The sequence below is a fragment of the Caretta caretta genome, chromosome 24 (genome assembly GCF_965140235.1).
Source record: "Caretta caretta isolate rCarCar2 chromosome 24, rCarCar1.hap1, whole genome shotgun sequence".
NCBI lineage: Eukaryota > Metazoa > Chordata > Testudines > Cheloniidae > Caretta > Caretta caretta.
Genome location: NC_134229.1, coordinates 3,604,298 through 3,621,422, shown reverse-complemented (window position 1 = coordinate 3,621,422; position 17,125 = coordinate 3,604,298). Strand labels below are relative to the sequence as shown.

Sequence of the window (17,125 nt, the reverse complement as noted above, 5' to 3'; positions counted from 1 at the left end):
CCACAAAAACAACAAGGAGGAGTCTGGGTTGGATCTTGGAGTTGCATCTGAAGAAGTGGGTTTTTTTACTCACAAAAGCTTATGTCCAAATAAATCTGCTAATAAATAGAGGATACAGCTCTTTCACTGGAAAGAGGTCCTGCAAACCCGCAGGGTTGTGCCTGAGCCCTCGGAACAGGGTAAGGGTGGGTGCCCTAGGCAAGAGCGTGTGAGTAACAGAGAATTTTGTGTGGGTAACATGGTCTCTGGGTGCATCCCCTCAGGCATCAGCCCTCCTGCCTTTACTTCTCCTGGCACACAATGCCACAATTCACCCAAGCCTAGACCGAGCCCTGGGTTACAGCCACTTGCCCCCGGACATCCTGAAGGTGTGACTGGGTTTGGCATGGGCAGTTCTTTCCTTTGGGAATCTGTGACCGGCGTATAATGACCAGATAGCCTCTGAAGACAACAGCACTAATTATCTTTGCAGGAGGAAAAAGGCTTTTAGAGAAAGAGGTGTTTTTACAGACTGTCTCCAGCCAGCTCGTCCCCTCCAGTCTCACCATCCCCTGCTAGTGACGTAGGCAGGCCCAGCCCCTTCACGCAGCCCCAGCAGGGTCATGTCTCAATTTGGTTCCCTCAAACAAATACCAACCCCCTTTAGCCCCCTGCATACACACACTTGAGTGGGTCCCTTTTAAATCCTGCTCTCGTTCTTTTGTTCTTCTGTGTTCCTGGCCTTTGGACTTTCAAGACAGACCCTGTGGGCTGAACCGGAGTCCTCAGAGCCCATAGGTCTGGTGCTGTCCTTTGCCAACTCAAGTGTTGGCGGAGCGGGCGCTTACCTTGAGCCATTCCCTTCTGTCCTGCCTGTTCCCCCAGTCAGCCCTCTGTTGGGTAAACCCAATATATTCATACAGTACATCCCAATAGCCAGGCCAATGTATAGGGGTACTGGTGACTGCTTTGATGGTCGTGGGCTCTGAGACTGGGCATGAACGCACCCTTCAATTAACATAACTGTCAGGATGGGTTAATTAGAATCACCTCCCTCCCTGGCAAAGAGGAAAGGGGGTTTTGATCCCACGCAGGAGTCTGGCCTGAGTGGGGAGAAGGTGTGTGTAGAACACACACAACAGAGAGGTGGAGGCCAAAAGCCAAGCAGTAGCCTGAGAGCACAGTGACACCCTGGAAAAAGCTGGACAGCTGTTGGGTCTGGTGTTGGCTACAGAGACTTGGGGCGGCGAGCTCAAAAACTGCCCCTTTCGTTCTCGGGTCCTCCTGCATTTGGAGCAGCAGGATTTTGTACTTTCCTTGTAACTAAGCAAACAAGACAGCATCAGACAAGATACCAGACTCCATCACTTCCTACTTCCCACCGGCATGTCCCCAGGTGGCCCTGAAATCGGACTAGCCACTTGGAAAACAAAGGGGCAGCTGTATTCATGAATTATTACCAGGCATCTCCACATCCTTCCCCTCATCCCTCTTTGCCCTGCTCTGTTCACCCCACCCTCTCCCTTCCCACATCTTTCCATTTAGCTAATGGAACTGACTAAACCTCACTCTCCCACAAAATGCGGGGACCACCATGACATTTGCCCCCATCACCCTGATCGCTGTTTGAATGCTTTATCCCCCGTCCTTGTTGTGTTGCCTATTTAGATTATAAGATCTTCAGGACAGGGACTGTCTGCAACCCTGCATTTGTACAGCTCCAAGCACCCTGCCCTCCCTTGCTTTCAGCAGCTCCTTCAGCACTACTGTGATAAACACAAACAATAATAAATGAGACATTGCAATTGAATAAAGCCACCTCTCTCAAACCATCCGCTCCAGCTTTAAACCAGAAGGAGCCCAGAACGCCACTTGTTCCTTATTCATCACCCAGATTGCTACACGGATTTCTTGCATATTGTTTAATTCCTCAAGAGGAAGCTGGGGAAGGAAGAGCTTGTGAATTCAGCTGCATGCGGTTGAGTTTCAGAGAATGGCGCCAAAAGAAAGAAGTGTGTGGTGGGTTTGGATCTCGGTGCTGTGTGCTGGAACCGGTGAGTCCAGAGTCAGGGACAGGGGGTGAGGATTGGTGGCTGTTTTCTTTCTAGTGGGCTTTAGTGGCCCTGGCTGCACCTGCAAGAGGATAGATTTGTACTTATGGATGTAGCTGACGCTCACAGCCTCTGAAAGGCTAGGGGGCTTTTATAACAGAGCATCAAGTGAAAGCAAAATCCCCGGAGGATGAATCTGGCCTAGGGGCTAGGGCAGGGGAATGGAAGCAGGACTCCTGGCTTCTAGTCCCAGCTCTGGGAAGGGCAGGTCATCTCATCATTAGAAAGAAGGGAGTTGGAATCTGGGCTACAGAGCTCCAGCGGTAGGCGCGGGATAGGACGGAGCGTGGTCCAGTAGTCACAAAAGGGAGCTGCGTGGTGGTCCCAGCTTGGTCACTGACTGGTTTGTGACCCTGGACTAGGGTGACCAGATGTCCTGTTTTTAAAGGGACAGTCCCGTTTTCTGGGACTTTTTCTTGTATAGGTGCCTATTACCCCCCACCCCCATCCCATTTTTTCACAGTTGCTATCTGGTCACCCTACCCTGGACAAGTTCCAGAAACACCATACAAGCTGTACCCTGCCCCTGGTCCCCCACGCCTGGGGTCCTTCCTCTGCATGATGCTGTGTAAGAGATTGAAAACTCCCCATAATACAGCTTGGCCAAGCTGTAGGTGTGGTTGGCTACTGGGATTTCTCGTCTGACCCCTAGAGCCATAAACTGACGTCTTAAAACATAAGATTGAATTAGTCTTTTAGCACGGAAAATGACAAGTGTCACTGCAGTGTAGACGTGCCCCAGCGTAGCCAATCCGTGAACTCCTGGCTGCAGGAGAATCCAATACTCTGGATTATACAAAGGGCTAACGCTAGACAGTTAACCAACAAAAAGAAGTGTGAGTTTAACTCAGGTTAGCTAAACCGGGTTCAAATAGCAGTGGAGATAAGGCAGCTCGGTTTCTAACTTGCGTTAGCAGCGCGAGTTCGAGCCTGCAGAGCAGCCCGGGGTTGAACTTGTGCAGCGAACTCAGGTTGAATGAAGAGTCTGTGCGGTGACTGCTCTTTTATTCCCAGTTAGCTAATCAGAGATAAAAACTCTTGCGGGGGAGACCCAGGTCATACAACGTTTCCTTCCACTTGGCCTACAAGTCTCCTTTGCTGGGAAGCCTATAAAAAGAACAGGACAATGGTCAGGCTGCTGGCGACCCAAGATCCCAGCCTATCAGGCTGATGGCTATTGTCTCACGGTTTCCTGGTGCTCCCCCGTCTCTTGTCTGTCTTTCGATGGTCAGCCCTTTGGGGAAGGGGCTTGTCTTTCTTTGCTGTGGATTTATTTGTACAGCACCTGGCACCATGGGGTCCTGCTCCGTGACTGGGGCTCCTGAATGCTATGGTTACACAAAGAAACCACCACTTTGCTTTAAGTTTCCCTGCCTCTGATTTCCATCCACCGACCTCGGGCCTGATTCTCACGGACTCCGATCCACCCCTGGCTATGCTTCGACATATCGCTGCACGCTCCGCAGAGCTGAGTCGGGGGCAGTGGGCGAGTTTCCCAACCGCCTGTTAGGGTCAGTTTGAGGCTGCTCAGGGTCCTGCTATTTCCATCCGTCCCCAGGAGGCAGCTCGACGCTCCCCTTGTCTTTTGCATGGGCTCTGCAGGAAGCATTGCTCAACGGCACTTCAGCTTCTTGCTTCTAGGAAGGTTGCTCCAGCAGGGGTTACTCAACAGCTGCTTCACCCAACAGGCGCTTCCGGTCAGTCGGAGATGTGGTCGGTCACTCCTAGGGGGCCGCTGTCTGAGCTGCAGAGAGCATCCCCAGGTGCTGTGGCTGCAGTAGAGAGGTTAATCCACCCGGGGAGGGCCTTTTGCGGGGGTGGGGGGGGGGCAGCTAAGACAAAGCCTTAGCTTGCAGCTGCACGTCGGGTGTGGCCAAGCTGGGTCATTAGCATCACTACGTTCCTTTAAGGACTCCAGGTTGTTGCCCGCTTGTATCTGCCCTTGGAGCGAGTAGGAATCTCGTCCCGTCGCCCTCTGCTGCGGGCTCATTACGGGACGCTCGCAGGGGTCCGAATGACAGTGACACGCACGTGATGCCGCCCAAGATGGCGCCCAGGGGGCTCCGTGTCAACGAGACTCAGCCCCGCTGATTGAGACGCGTGTTCTCAGCTTCCCAGAGAGCTCCGCTCACAACTGCCCCCGCGCAGCCAACCAGACGCTCGATGCAGAGCACTGATTGGCTGCGTGTGCTCTGAGGGTGGGACACCGTTATAGCTCCGAGATTTGGTCAGCCAGTCAAAATGCACCCCGAAGCCCGTGGTCCTGGACATGCCCATCCCTCCAGCACCAGTCTAGATGCTCAAGTCCCGAGTTCCCATCCGAACGGCTCTTCTCTCCTGCAGGACAGATGAAAATGTAGAGTTCCCAAGCAGACTGTAACCCCTGTTTTCACCTATGGGGGTGCGGGGAACGGAAGTCAGGCCCAGAGATAGGTGCCATGACGGTCTGTCCCGTAGAACAGTGGTTTTCAGCCTTTTTTCATTTGCAGACCCCTAAAAAATTTCAAAGAGAGGCGTGGACCCCCTTGGAAATCTTAGGCCTAGATTGTGGCTCCCCAGGGGTCTGCAGACCAGAGAATCAGTGCCTTAGAGCTGGTTACTATCCCAAGGGGCAAGGGAATGTCAGAAACCTGCATGAGACAGCAGCTTGAATGGGAAGCTAATGAATCCGGGCAATTCTTTCAAACCTCCCTGCTTTGCAATGCAGATCCCTAGATTGTCTTGCATTACCATGCCTTTAAATAATAAAAAAACAAATATTAGCACTTCACATTCAAAGGCTCAGCTGCAGCAGGGATAAGCTCTGCAGAAAAGCTTCTGGATAATATTCCCTTAGACTGGGGGGAGGAGGGGATTTCTCAGACCTTGGGAACAGTTGCAGGGCCCAATTCTCCGACTCACACCAGCTTTGTGCTGTTACTCTCCATTTGCACCAGTGAGTGCCTTTTATGGAGTCACCCCTGACTGACACTGGGGTAAGAGAAGAAGTGGGTTTAAGACGTGCATCTGAAGAAGTGGGTTTAAGACGTGCATCTGAAGAAGTGGGTTTTTTACCCACGAAAGCATATGCCCAAATAAATCGGTTCGTTTTTAAGGTACCACCGGACTCCCGGTTGTTTTTGTGGATACAGACTAACATGCCTACCCCCCTGATACTTGGGATGAGAGAGAGGCGCATCAAGCTGTTAGTCTCAGTAGCCTGACCTGGTTACTCTGGATGTCTCTAAATATGAATCACCCACTCACCCTTTCTTTTGTTTGCAACCATCTCTCTGCATTGAGCACCTAGAATATTTCTGAGCAGTGAAAACCAAGGCTTTCATTCTTGCATTCCGATTCATTTCTACTAGGGGCCTGTGCACGCCGGGGTTAAATGGGGGAATCTGCGAACACGGTATAGAGATACCTCTTTTCATCCTAGCGTGCCCAGGCCCAAAGAGATTAGAGCATGCAGCAGCTCACGGGACCAGCCAGTCTTGTATCATGGTAGATTAGATTGAATAGGTAGGTAGATGGATTGCACAGGACTGGGGCCAAGATGGGGGGCTGGGGACTGAGCAATGCCTATACCAAGTCCGCACCAGCTGATAACGCCTCCACACTGTCCCGGGGATGCTCAGTTAGCAGGTAGCCTAGGAGAGTTAGTTTCTCTCGATGACCAGTCTGCGGACCGGCACCCATCTCGGAGATCTCTCCGAGGCAGTTTAAGAAGGCAGCAAGCAGTCCCTGGTATCAAAAAGGGTGAGAAACACTGGCCAAGGACACAAGAGGATTCAAGTGTCTGCTCTACCAGAGACTTGCCGCAGGACTTTGGGCAAGTCACTTAGACTCTGATCCTCAGGGGTATTTCGAGAGCTAGCGCCCATTGGCAGAGGTGCGGGAAGTAGGGGTGCTGCAAGCACCCCCAGGCTTTATGCGGGTCCCAGCTGCCAGCCCTGCATGTGGGGCTCCGCTACTGGCCCCAAGCCTGCCCCCAGCCATGGCCCCAGCCTTGGCCCCCTTACCCCATCTGTGTCCCCACCTCCTGGAGGCATGGCCCTGCTCCCATCCCCCGCTCTGAGGGGTGGGGGTGCGAGGTAAAGCATTTCGGGATAGTTTTGCTGGCTTTCAGCACCCCCCCCCCCCACAAAAAGCGTTCCAGCACCACTGCCCATTGGGCTGCCAGGCTCTGTGCCTCAGTTTCCCCACGTGTACAGTAAGGGTAATAGCTCTGCCCTGCCTCACAGGGGTGTTGCGAGGATAACCACGTTAAAGATTGTGAGGTACAACCTACAGCGGTGGGGGCCAGATAAGCGCAACTGACAAGCATCACTCTGTCTCCATGCATGCAATTTGTGACGCACTCACTCCTGACTTCTGCAACGTATTTCCTGGCTGCACACGCATTAATAGGATGTGACTCTGTGTCATCCTTATCTGGTATTGGGGGGGGGCGCGGCAGAAGAATCTGTGTTTAATATTTAATATTGTCAGAACGAAGGGAGCATACCATTTCAGAGATCTTGCCAAATTAGGAGAGATTGACGGACAAGCTGCAATTTCTGCAGTAAGGAAATTGGTAGCCGTACCGTATGACAACAGCGAGAAAGAAAGAGAGACCCCCAGAGACCTCAATCTAGCCATCGAAAAAGGACAAGTCACTGAGCAAACGCCCACCATGTAAGGACAGTTTTGAAGAGCGTGTCATAAGAACGTCTTAGCAAACACAGATTTGGAGGTCTTTGCACATTGAGACACCGGATGTTGGATCACCATTGCCACATAGATGGAAAAATGTGGATGATGAACGACTTCCTGTGTCCTTCAAGGCCCAGTGGGATCTGAGCTTCTACGAGACCTTACTTATGCCTCTATCAGAAGGGGCAGCCACACCATCATCTGTGTCTGTAGTCAGAACCATTTGCCGTGGACAGATCTGTGTACATGCCAAGGCAATGAAGACTGTGGTCACCTGCACGCTCTCGTCAGCGATCAGAATGATGAACAAGGTGAGGATAGCGCTGGTGACCTTTCTAGTCAACATCGTCACCTTTCAACGAGACCTGTATACGTTTATTATTAGATTTTGTTTTACCTTTTAGATTATTGTTGTGAGGCTTTGAGGTCACAAAGAAATCCAATCTTCAGATTATACACAGAGTCATTAAACTAACAAACGAAGAAGTTACCTACTACAGGACAGGCCCAACAAAGAAAAGAACAGAACGCCACTAGCCATCACCTTCAGCCCCCAACTAAGACCCCTCCAACGCGTCATCAAGGATCTACAACCTATTCTGAGGGACGACCCATCACTCTCACAGATCTTGGGAGACAGGCCAGTCCTTGCTTACAGACAGCCCCCCAGCCTGAAGCAAATACTCACCAGCAACCACACCACAGAACCACTAACCCAGGAACCTATCCTTGCAACAAAGCCTGTTGCCAACTGTGTCCACATATCTATTCAGGGGACACCATCACAGGGCCTAATCACATCAGCCACACCATCAGAGGCTCGTTCACCTGCACATCTACCAATGTGATAGATGCCATCATGTGCCAGCAATGCCCCTCTGCCATGTACATTGGCCAAACTGGACAGTCTCTCCTGTTGGTAACAGCTCATCTTAAGTGATCACTCTCGTTACAGTCTGTATGGTAACACCCATTGTTTCATGTTCTCTGTGTATATAAATCTCCCCACTGTATTTTCCACTGAATGCATCCGACGAAGTGAGCTGTAGCTCACGGAAGCTTATGCTCAAATAAATTGGTTAGTCTCTAAGGTGCCACAAGTCCTCCTGTTCTTTTTGCAAATACAGACGAACACGGCTGCTACTCTGAAACCTCTTTTTATGGTAAGGGTACCACTTGACCGCTCCACATCAGAGTGGACATAATGAGCTTCCCAGTGACGTAGGAGCACATATTAAGTCGACCAAATTGGTGGCGGCTGCCGCTGGCCTATTTGTGCTGCCTGAATGGAGCAGAGGAGCAGGATCAGATGGGAGAATCTGGCCGACTGAATGGCAACGTGGGTTTTACGCAGAAGAGAGAGGGGTAAAGGCAGAGCTGGCATTAGCGGATACAGCTTCACTGACCTCCGTTGGAGCAGCAGCAACGGAGGCCAGGTCTGGATTTGTCCCAGAGCTGCCAACTCTCGTGATTGTATCATGAGTCTCACAATTGGAACTGGGCAAACGACTGATTTTTCAGTTCAGTGACCAAACCAGAAATCTAAAGAGTCCGTTCCTTTTGAACCAAACCTGAATATTTGTTCTTGTTTTTCCCCCTCGCTGAAACAAAAATTACAAAAAAAAAAAAAAAAAAATTTGTTTGGGTCAAATGAAAGGTTTTGAAAAGGTTGATTTGAATCAAAATGGTTTGATTTGACATTTCCCCTTCACACCCTCCAAAAAAGAAATTATTTTTTTTCCCCTCTACAAGCTATTTGCTGAATTCGACCCAAATTTGCAAATAGTTTTGGTGTCCTGAAAAAAAAAAATTTGGGGGGAGGGGGGGCAAATTTACCTTTCATTGACATATTTTTGCCCAGTTCTATTCACAATGTTTGGTGTTTTTCGAAGCATCTGCTCCTGGAATCCTGTGATTAGGTAATAATCTCCACTTTCTTTCTTTGTTTAATAAACAAACAAACCACATATTTCTGGCCTGCAGGGTTAGAAAGTGAAAAGCCTGAAAACATAAAGCAATTGCACCCTAGAGGCCCAGAAATCAGGAGCCAAACAGAGAGACTCGTAAGTTAATTACTAGCTGAAAAATATGAGATTTACATACGTTTTGTTGATTTTGGGGATCTTGCCTCCTGGTTTTTGAACACTTGGGTTGGCAATTAACATTAATTACTGTATTGCTGTAGTACCTAGGAGCCCTGCTCATGGGCCAGCACCCCACTGACGTAGGCACTGTGGTCACACAGTAGGCCGCGACGTTGGCTGTGTCTGTGACGTGCTAAAGTGCAATTTTTCATTTAAAAACAAAACCTGTCACAATTTTTGCAGTTGCAAGAGCAGCAGAACAAAGACAATCGTCCAAAGACACGGGGCAAATTGGGCATCTCGGAGGAACAGCGAGCTACTTCACCTGGACAGCAGAGAGAACAGACAGAAATGCAACTTGGATCGCGACAAACACAGCCACCTCCGCAGAAGGAGGACCCACAACGCCCAACACAACAGTTCTCATCCCAGTAAAGGACACCACTGGGCACAAAACCAGTAAGTCTTGGGCAGAGAGCTCTGCCCACCGCATTCAGGGCGAGTCCCCACTCCCCTCGCTGAGTTGTTACCCATGAGGGAACCCACTCAGGTAAGCCAAAGGGGATTTCTTGCAGAAGGGGACGTGGCAGACTAGAGCAGGTTGGGAAATGGTTTGAATGACTCAAAAATTTGAACTGGGCATAACTGTAGCCACACAGGCCATCACAATACAGATGATAAAAATTAGGTCCTATGATTTACTCCCTGACTGCAGTTACAGGCAGCTGCACTTGCAGACACTGCAATTGGATCTGCCACACCTGTGCCTAGAGCACTGGATTGGCACTCTGAAGACCTGGGTTCTAGCCCCAGCTTTGCCACTGGCCTACTGGATGACCACTGGCAAGTAATTTCTCCATGCCTCAGTTTCCCTATCTGTGCAATGGGCAGGATGATCCTGACCTCCCTTTGTGAGGTGCTTGGTGAACGAAGGATGATGATGATGATTGTCCCTGTGTCCCAGCAGGGCAGCTGTCAAAGCCAGAGATTGCAATCCACTCCGTGGAGGGGATCTGCAATGTCACCTTGACCTGCACCATGCGGGAAGGAGGCGGGGACATCACGTACGTCTGGCACCAGCCCGGGAAGAGCCACGTTCTGTCCACGGAGCCCATTCTCCGCATCACCCAGAAGCCACCTGATGGCTTCCTGAACTACACCTGTACCATCCACAACACGGAGAGCAAGAGTTCCAGCATGGTGTCCCTGAGCAAGCACTGCGATGGTCAGGCTCAGTATTCCCACCCACAGCTCAGTACACTTCCTAGATAGGTCTGTGGCCTACTGGTTAGAGCACTGGCTTGGGACTCAGGAGCCCCGAGTTCTACTCCCGCCACTGGGAAAGTCACTTCCTGCCTTGCCTCAGTTTCCCTTCCTGCCCTTTATCTGATTTGACTGTAAGCTCCCTGGGGAAGAGGCAGCACCCAAGGGCCAGCCCTCTAGGTGCTACCATTACAATATAAGGCACAGGGCAAAGTGACGAGCGGGTTTATGGCAGTGCACTATCCGGAGACCTTCCAAGGCTGCTCTGAATCAGCCCAGCTCTGTTGCCATCCCTGGAGCTGTCTGGATTTACACCAGCTGAGGAGTTGGCCCTGGCTGTGACTCAATTCCTTCTCTTCCCTTTGTAGGAGCCTCAGCTTCCAGCTTGATCAAGTACTGGGTCCCGCTGGTGTTCATGGTCATTGCGTTGATCACCCTGTATTTCACATACAGGAAGACCACAGAGAGAGGTGCGGGGTGTGGCCTGGCTCCGTGGGCCTGGAATTTCCAGGCCCGACTCTGATCTCAACTGCCCTGGTGCAAATCCAGATGCACTTCAGTGAAAGGCGGGGGGTGGGGGGTGATTCTGAATTAGGCAGGTCAGTTGCCTGGTTTTAAACTGCACGGTCCTTCTTTTGGGGGACCGACATGGAGACAAACCTGGACTGCGCATTGAGGTCAGGCGGGCTGAGGTGCAGTGGTGTTCTCTGTGCAGCGTGACCTTGTATGCCCCATGCTGCAGGCATCCACAGCCCTTCGGGACTGATGCGGCATGCTGGAGCCCCAGCAGGGTCAGAATTTAGATCCTGCTGCTCCCAAACCTCAGGCCCATACCATCTGAGCTACAGGAGAATCCCCATCAGTGGCTAGCCACATAGGGTCTATGACACCATGAGGTAATTTTGATTTCATCCAGTAGAGGGCAACAATGCACTCCCACACTAGCCAGCTCATTAAAGGAGTCAGGATTGAAACTTCACTTTAGAGTCTCCTGCCACAGCCATTTGCCTCCCTCTCCTCGCCTCCCTTGGTCATCCTCACCACCGCACTGCTTTCTTGGGTGAATGCAGAAGAATGTAAAAAACACATTTATTCCGCCAGTGATTTCACTTAACGCCACCCTTTGGTTTTGTTCCTCAGACAGCCGCAGCAGAGCCGGGTCCAGTTCTCAATCCTCGGGTAAGATTCACTCCAGCTTCCATTCTATTCACACTATGCTGTGCCCATCATTGTGGTATCTGAGTAATGAGGATCGGTGGGTGCCCAAGGGCCAAAACCTCAAAATTCTTTAAGGGCCTAACTCCCACTGATGGCCTGATTTCACCAGGATTTAGGCACCTATACGCCTTTAAGATCTGGACCCAAGTGATTTAGGAGCACAAATCTCATGGACTCTCAAGGGGATGGTCTCTCTAATACCCTGGGACCAACATGGCTACAACAACATTGCAAACAAGATTCTCCCCCCCCCCCCCCAGATTTCCTCCCCCCTCCCCCCAGTCATGGTCTATTTTCCTTTCCCTTCTTTTGCACTTTCCATTCACTGCGCATTACCAGTTTTGATTGCTCAGCACACTTAGGGCTAAATCCTACAGACATGTATTAGTTATTCATATTGCAGCAGAACCTGGAGCTTTGGTCATGGACCAGGACCCCACGATGCTAGGAGCCGTACAAACACAGGAAACAAAGACAGTCCCTGCCCCAAGGGTATTTAAGGGCCTGACTCCCGTTGGCCTGAATTTCAATGGGAGTTAGTTGCCTAAATCCTTTGAGGATCTGGGGCTGAGTCCCCATTATCGCTCTGAGCAGGAACGGGTGTGGAGCAACAAATTTTTAAATAACCTGCTTTTCCTTGGCTTGTTTTTCTTTGTGGGTTCATTACCAGCCCAATGCTTTGTATTTCAGACTCTGATTCACAAGACAATCAAGCGGTTCACAGTGCAGCCCATGTTAACCCCCATCCAGAGGTAGGTCCCTAAGACATATTTTCCCTCCCCAGTGAAATTGTTAGAAAAATCCTTACTAATCCCTCTCCCCTCCTGCCACCCAGCAAATGACCATCCGCACCAGGATTAGAATCCGGCTCGCTCTTTGACGTAGCCCAGCCAAACGGAGAGAGAAGGCAGGAGGCCGAGAGTCCAGAATCCTGCCTTCTGTTCCTCTGCCAGGCTCCCCATCGGACCCTGAGCAAGTCACCTCGCTAGGCCTCAATTTCCTCATCTGTAAAATCGTGGGGGGGCGCAAGTGATCCAGACCCTGCTTTGGAAAGCAGCTCGCATCCAATAGATCTCAAATTTATCTTATGGGTCTCTAACTTATGGGTCTCTAACGCACCACTTATGGGTCTCTAACGCAAAGACCCCACGGCTTAGAAAGCCTCGGTGTGAGCACTTGCACACGAATGGGTCTTTATTCCTAGATTGCATTAAACCATTTTTTCAAATTTAGGGCCTGATTCAGCCCTGTGTTAATCCAGTTTCATGCCAACATACCTCCCCTGATTCCAGCAGACCTGCACCAGTATAAAAGTGAATTGAAACTATGGCCCTTAGTTCTCATGGAAGTATTGCCCAGTGACAGACACCTGGGCCACTGCACCTGTGTGACTCAGTTTCCCCACATGGGAATAACAATGCTTAGCCAGAGTGCAACGAGGCTCCACCCATTCACATTTGGGAAGCATTTCAGAGCTAGGCAGGCAGTAGTGGGTTAGCCTATTCAAACACACAGGCAAAGATCCATCTGTCATGGCTGTATTTTGTATTGCAGGCGTGGAATCGGACTGGTGAGGAGACTCCAACCACCAAGAAAAATGAAGAAGCTCTCGCTGACCCAGATCCTTCCCCCCAGCCAGGCAAGAAGTCACAGCTCCTTGGTTTTACTTTTTGAAAATAAGCAACAGCACTGATTGAATTGCCCCTGGCCGTCAGCTGCTAAAGAACTAGGGTGAAATCCTGGGCCCCTGATATCGATGGCAAAACTTCACACTTAGTTCTAACTGACTGCAGCACCCATGACAGTTGCTCTGTCCAGGGACTCCTCTTGTACACCCTGCTCCCAGCTTCCAGGCTGTGTCTGCTGGGCTTTTTGTCCTGCTCTGTCGCTCTTTCTCGCTGGATGTCTCTCTCCTCCTGCCACTCCTTCCCCCAAATGCAAAATCCCCTCCACCCAGACTTTAGACTTCTTGACTAGCCTGCGGACGTGTCTCCATCTTGGAGACAGCGAGGAGCTAGGGCTGGATGAAGGGCAGCTGCTAAACAGATGCACTTAAGAGGTTTTTAACCCTCCCACGTGACACACGTGCACTTTTCATCCATTGCTCACTAAGAGCTGGGTGTTATTAATACCCAATTAGCAAGGGGCATCGCCTAAGGCTGCCTCTCCCCATCACACCCTGGGTGACCTACCTTGACAGTCAATCCCTGGGCGATAGCAGTCCTGCCGGCTGGGGCAGGGTCCCAGCCCTCCGGCTGTGCCTCTGAGGGAGCCCAGCCCTTCCAGAGAGCTACAGCAGCCCAGAAAAAATGAAAAGCACTCCCACAGCTCCCTGAAGACCAGTCTCCACCCAGCCGTGGGGGGATGCGGCCTTTCCTACCCTCCAAGGAAGTCTCAGCTCGGGCACACCTGAGGCCCCATGTGCAGCAGATGGGGCTGCTTGTGACCGCAGGAGGTCGTTAACTCCTTTCTGGTTTGGGGGCGGAGTTGTCTGCCTGACCGCCAGGCTGCCGGGCCTTTGCTCACGCCATTTCACTGCTCTTCTTTCCACCAGCACAAAGCAGGGATAACCCAGGTGGGAGAGGAGAATGAGGCCTTCTCAGGCCTGATCTATCTGGGCTCCAAGCGCAGAGGAGTTTGCAGGTCACCGGGGAGGCTCTGAGCGGTGCCCAGAGATGAGTCGTCCTGATGCAAACTCCACAGCTGACCCCAGCCAGTCGGACTCCTGGAGAGTCGGATGTGGGTTTATTCCAGAACCTCGGGCCCGGGCAAGACGGCTGGTTTTCTGCTTCTCTTGCCATCTCCTATCCTGTGCCCAGCACCCACGAGTTGTGGGCGGCTGCATGCTGAAAGGGAAGTGCCTGTGGAAGCCTTTGAACTCTTCCCTGGCTTCCTTCCAGCTCATTTTCATGTGGATTTTGCTTCTCTTTGATTGAACAGAACACAGCACAGCCTCGCCCAGCTAACCCAGGATGCCAGACCAAGCAGCGCCTCCTAGCCCCCCAGCGTGACGCCAACACATGGAGAAACCACAGGGGCGTTGCTCACTTTTGAAGAAAGCTCTGGACGCCAATCCCACCCCACCCCAAATCTTCCCCTTGTCCCCTGATGAAGAAGAGAGGTGACAGTCAATCTCACCTGTTACATGGCACTTTTCTCCTGTAGATCTCACAGTGCTTTGCAATTGGGGGTGCATAGCAACAGCCCCGTTTTAGAAGGGGAAACTGAGGCACAGAAAGGCGAAGTGACCCTGCCTATCAAGCCAGTAACAGAGTGAGGAAACAGAACCCAGGAATCCTAATACCCTGCCTGGCACTGGACTATGTTGCCTAGCTTTGGATTGTGGTGCTGCTCCCTTGTGGATGGCAAACTTTGGCCCTGATTCTCCATAATGTGAAGCACGTGTCCAAATCCTAGCAAGACTGGGGACTGTTTTTGGTTCCGGGAGTATCAAAACTGTAGAGCAATCTAATGGGGGTGGGCTCACTCGTGTGCGCATGTGTGTAATACACAGGATTTCATCCAATAAAGTCATATTTAATGTTTGAAACACAGCTGGCCCTTGATTCTGGAACTGGTGGGAGTTTGGGGTTTGCAAAGAGAGCAGGATTAGGCCATATCTCAGTCCCAGGTGAGCAGCCCGTCTCAGCCACTTGCTAGACCGCTGCGAGGGAACACTGCCGCTGGATTATTTAAGCCTCTGGAGCCTGATCACAGCCCTGGGGCACAGACCCTCTGTCTATCACCCCCTCCTGAGGGGGTGCTGACCCACCCCCCATTGCTTAAACATGCCCTCTGCCAGAACCCCACCCAAAGGGATTACCACTGACCTCTCTCAGGGGCGCATGCTGGGCCCTGGATTCTAACCCCATCGTTGTCAGTGAACAGAGAAAGCACAAGGGAGTAAAGTCCCCACAGCCCACTCACCTCCAACCCGCAGGGCCCGCCCCCGCTCGCTCACCCTTCCCGATGGGGTCCGGGGGGGACGAGCTGTGCTCAGGCAGGTAGGCAGGGTCCCCTGGCTCCTCAAGCTCCTACGTGCCAGGTTGCTTCTCGCGCTGCTTCAGCTGACGAAGAATGGGCCCTGAATAAGGCAGCTCCTATCCTTTTGTCACATTTAGCCCCCTTTGTCAGGTGGCTTCCTGTTCACCCTCCCCAGGTGGTCCCAGACCCCCAGATCCCAGGTGACTTGGGCCCCAATCCTTAGAGGTATTTAGGTGCCTAGCTCCCGTTGGCACCCAGATGCATTTTAGGATCTGGGCATTCCAACGCTGCCAGGCAACCTCTATACCAGTTCTCCTGGCCGGAAGCCAGTATTGCTTAGAGCAATTCTATTTCAATGGGTGAGCACTCCCAATTAAACAACCTGCTATTTCCAGCCTTGGACCAGTTCAGCCCTGGACCATGACAGCTCTGTTGGAATTTTGGTCCTACATGGATGTGAATGGACACCAGAGAAAAGGCTGCACCTTCCAAATGGAGTTTTCTGCTTGATACAGATACGCCCATTGCCCTCATCATCTCATACCGAACTCCTACACTGTCCCGAGAGCGTCCCCAAATCGTCACAGGCCGACAGCAAAAGAGGCCACGTTCCGCTGCGGATGTTGAAGCTCAGAGAGGCATGTCTCAAAAGCCGCAGTGGGCTGCATCGGATCTCAGTGACACCCGTGAAAAATGCAGAGGGCTCTGGCGTCCCCTTGCCTTGTACCTTGTGTTGTCACTCACACTGAGAAGAGGGGGAATATTCTACCACGCCAAGGCAGTAACATTTTACCTGTCGACCCTGGGTACCTACATGGCCTCCCATTACTCGCAAAAAGAAAAGGAGTACTTGTGGCACCTTAGAGACTAACCAATTTATTTGAGCATGAGCTTTCGTGAGCTACAGCTCACTTCATCAGTTCATCATTTGCGAATACAGACTAACACGGCTGTTCCCATTACTCGGTTATCTGAGCACTTCAGAACCTTTAATGCACCCTGTGAGGTAGGGCAGTTTTATCGTCTCTGGCTCGACTAAGGTCTCAGGCCCCACCCTTCCTCCTGCTTTCCAGTGCAAGCCCAAGGCGCAGGTGAGTCAGTCACTGCATTTAAGCCAGGAGTTACTTCAGATTCACCCCAGGAAGTGAGCTGAGACTCCAGCCCTTTAAATGCAAACTGAGCAGAAGAAGAAATAACTCATTTTCTTAAAATAAAACCCCCTCTGTCAAATGCAGATAGCGAAGCTGCTTCCTCTTTCGGGGTGCTCGTACTCACGTTCACAGAAATGCACTTATCTGTCATGCAAACGTTTTTCCGGGCCCCATTTTTCTGATCTGAATGGTCCACAAAAGTCCGGCCACCCAATGGCAAGTCAGGGGTACTCACCGCTCCGCGTCAGGGGGTCTGATGGAATTTCTACCTGGGTTTTTTTCAGCCTGCACTCTGGGGGATTCTGACCCCCTAGGGGCAATTGCGCTGGGCCTGACTGGGAACTCGTGACTGAGTCCGGCAAAAAGCCCCACCATGAGACCACAGCTCTCACTTGACAAACGTATGTGGGCTGGGTCCAGGAAGTCACGCCAGCTCTCGGGCCTGTGCGGTTCCCTGGTGCCAGCAGCGGAGGGCGCTGGAGTGCAGACACAGGCAACACCTGTTGGCCCAGTTCATTGTTGCCCCGAGGCCCTTGACACCTGCAGCCACATGCACCATCTCTGAAGGGGCCAGGCTGGGGGCGGAGCAAGAACAGGGCCTGGGAGGACCACAGGCGAGAGGGCGCGGTCAAGTTGGGAGGGAGCGTGGTCTGGGCAG

The 17,125-nt window shown here is 51.6% G+C and overlaps 1 protein-coding gene across 3 annotated transcripts; it reads left to right on the top strand.

The window, feature by feature from the left end:
- Positions 1-1,927: 1,927 nt before the first annotated feature.
- On the top strand, positions 1,928-14,884 carry LOC125625805 (uncharacterized). 3 transcript variants are annotated; one of them, XM_048828319.2, is made up of 8 exons: positions 1,928-2,033; positions 9,095-9,310; positions 9,819-10,076; positions 10,483-10,584; positions 11,255-11,293; positions 12,023-12,084; positions 12,887-12,971; positions 14,273-14,884. In XM_048828319.2, exons 1-8 carry the CDS (start codon positions 1,973-1,975, stop codon positions 14,296-14,298), a joined length of 849 nt encoding a protein of 282 aa, XP_048684276.1. In that variant the 5' UTR covers positions 1,928-1,972; the 3' UTR covers positions 14,299-14,884. The 3 variants fall into 3 exon arrangements, with proteins under 3 accessions (XP_048684276.1, XP_048684275.1, XP_048684277.1); XM_048828318.2 differs by having other exon boundaries at positions 9,816-10,076; XM_048828320.2 differs by lacking the exon at positions 10,483-10,584 and having other exon boundaries at positions 9,816-10,076.
- The last annotated feature ends 2,241 nt before the right edge of the window (positions 14,885-17,125 follow it).

Coding starts and splice junctions, on each gene's coding strand:
- LOC125625805 (XM_048828318.2), top strand. CDS start 1,973: ATGGCGCCAAAAGAAAGAAGTGTGTGGTGGGTTTGGATCTCGGTGCTG. Junction 2,034..9,094: donor GGTGCTGTGTGCTGGAACCG/GTGAGTCCAGAG, acceptor CAATTTTTGCAG/TTGCAAGAGCAGCAGAACAA. Junction 11,294..12,022: donor GTCCAGTTCTCAATCCTCGG/GTAAGATTCACT, acceptor TTTGTATTTCAG/ACTCTGATTCACAAGACAAT.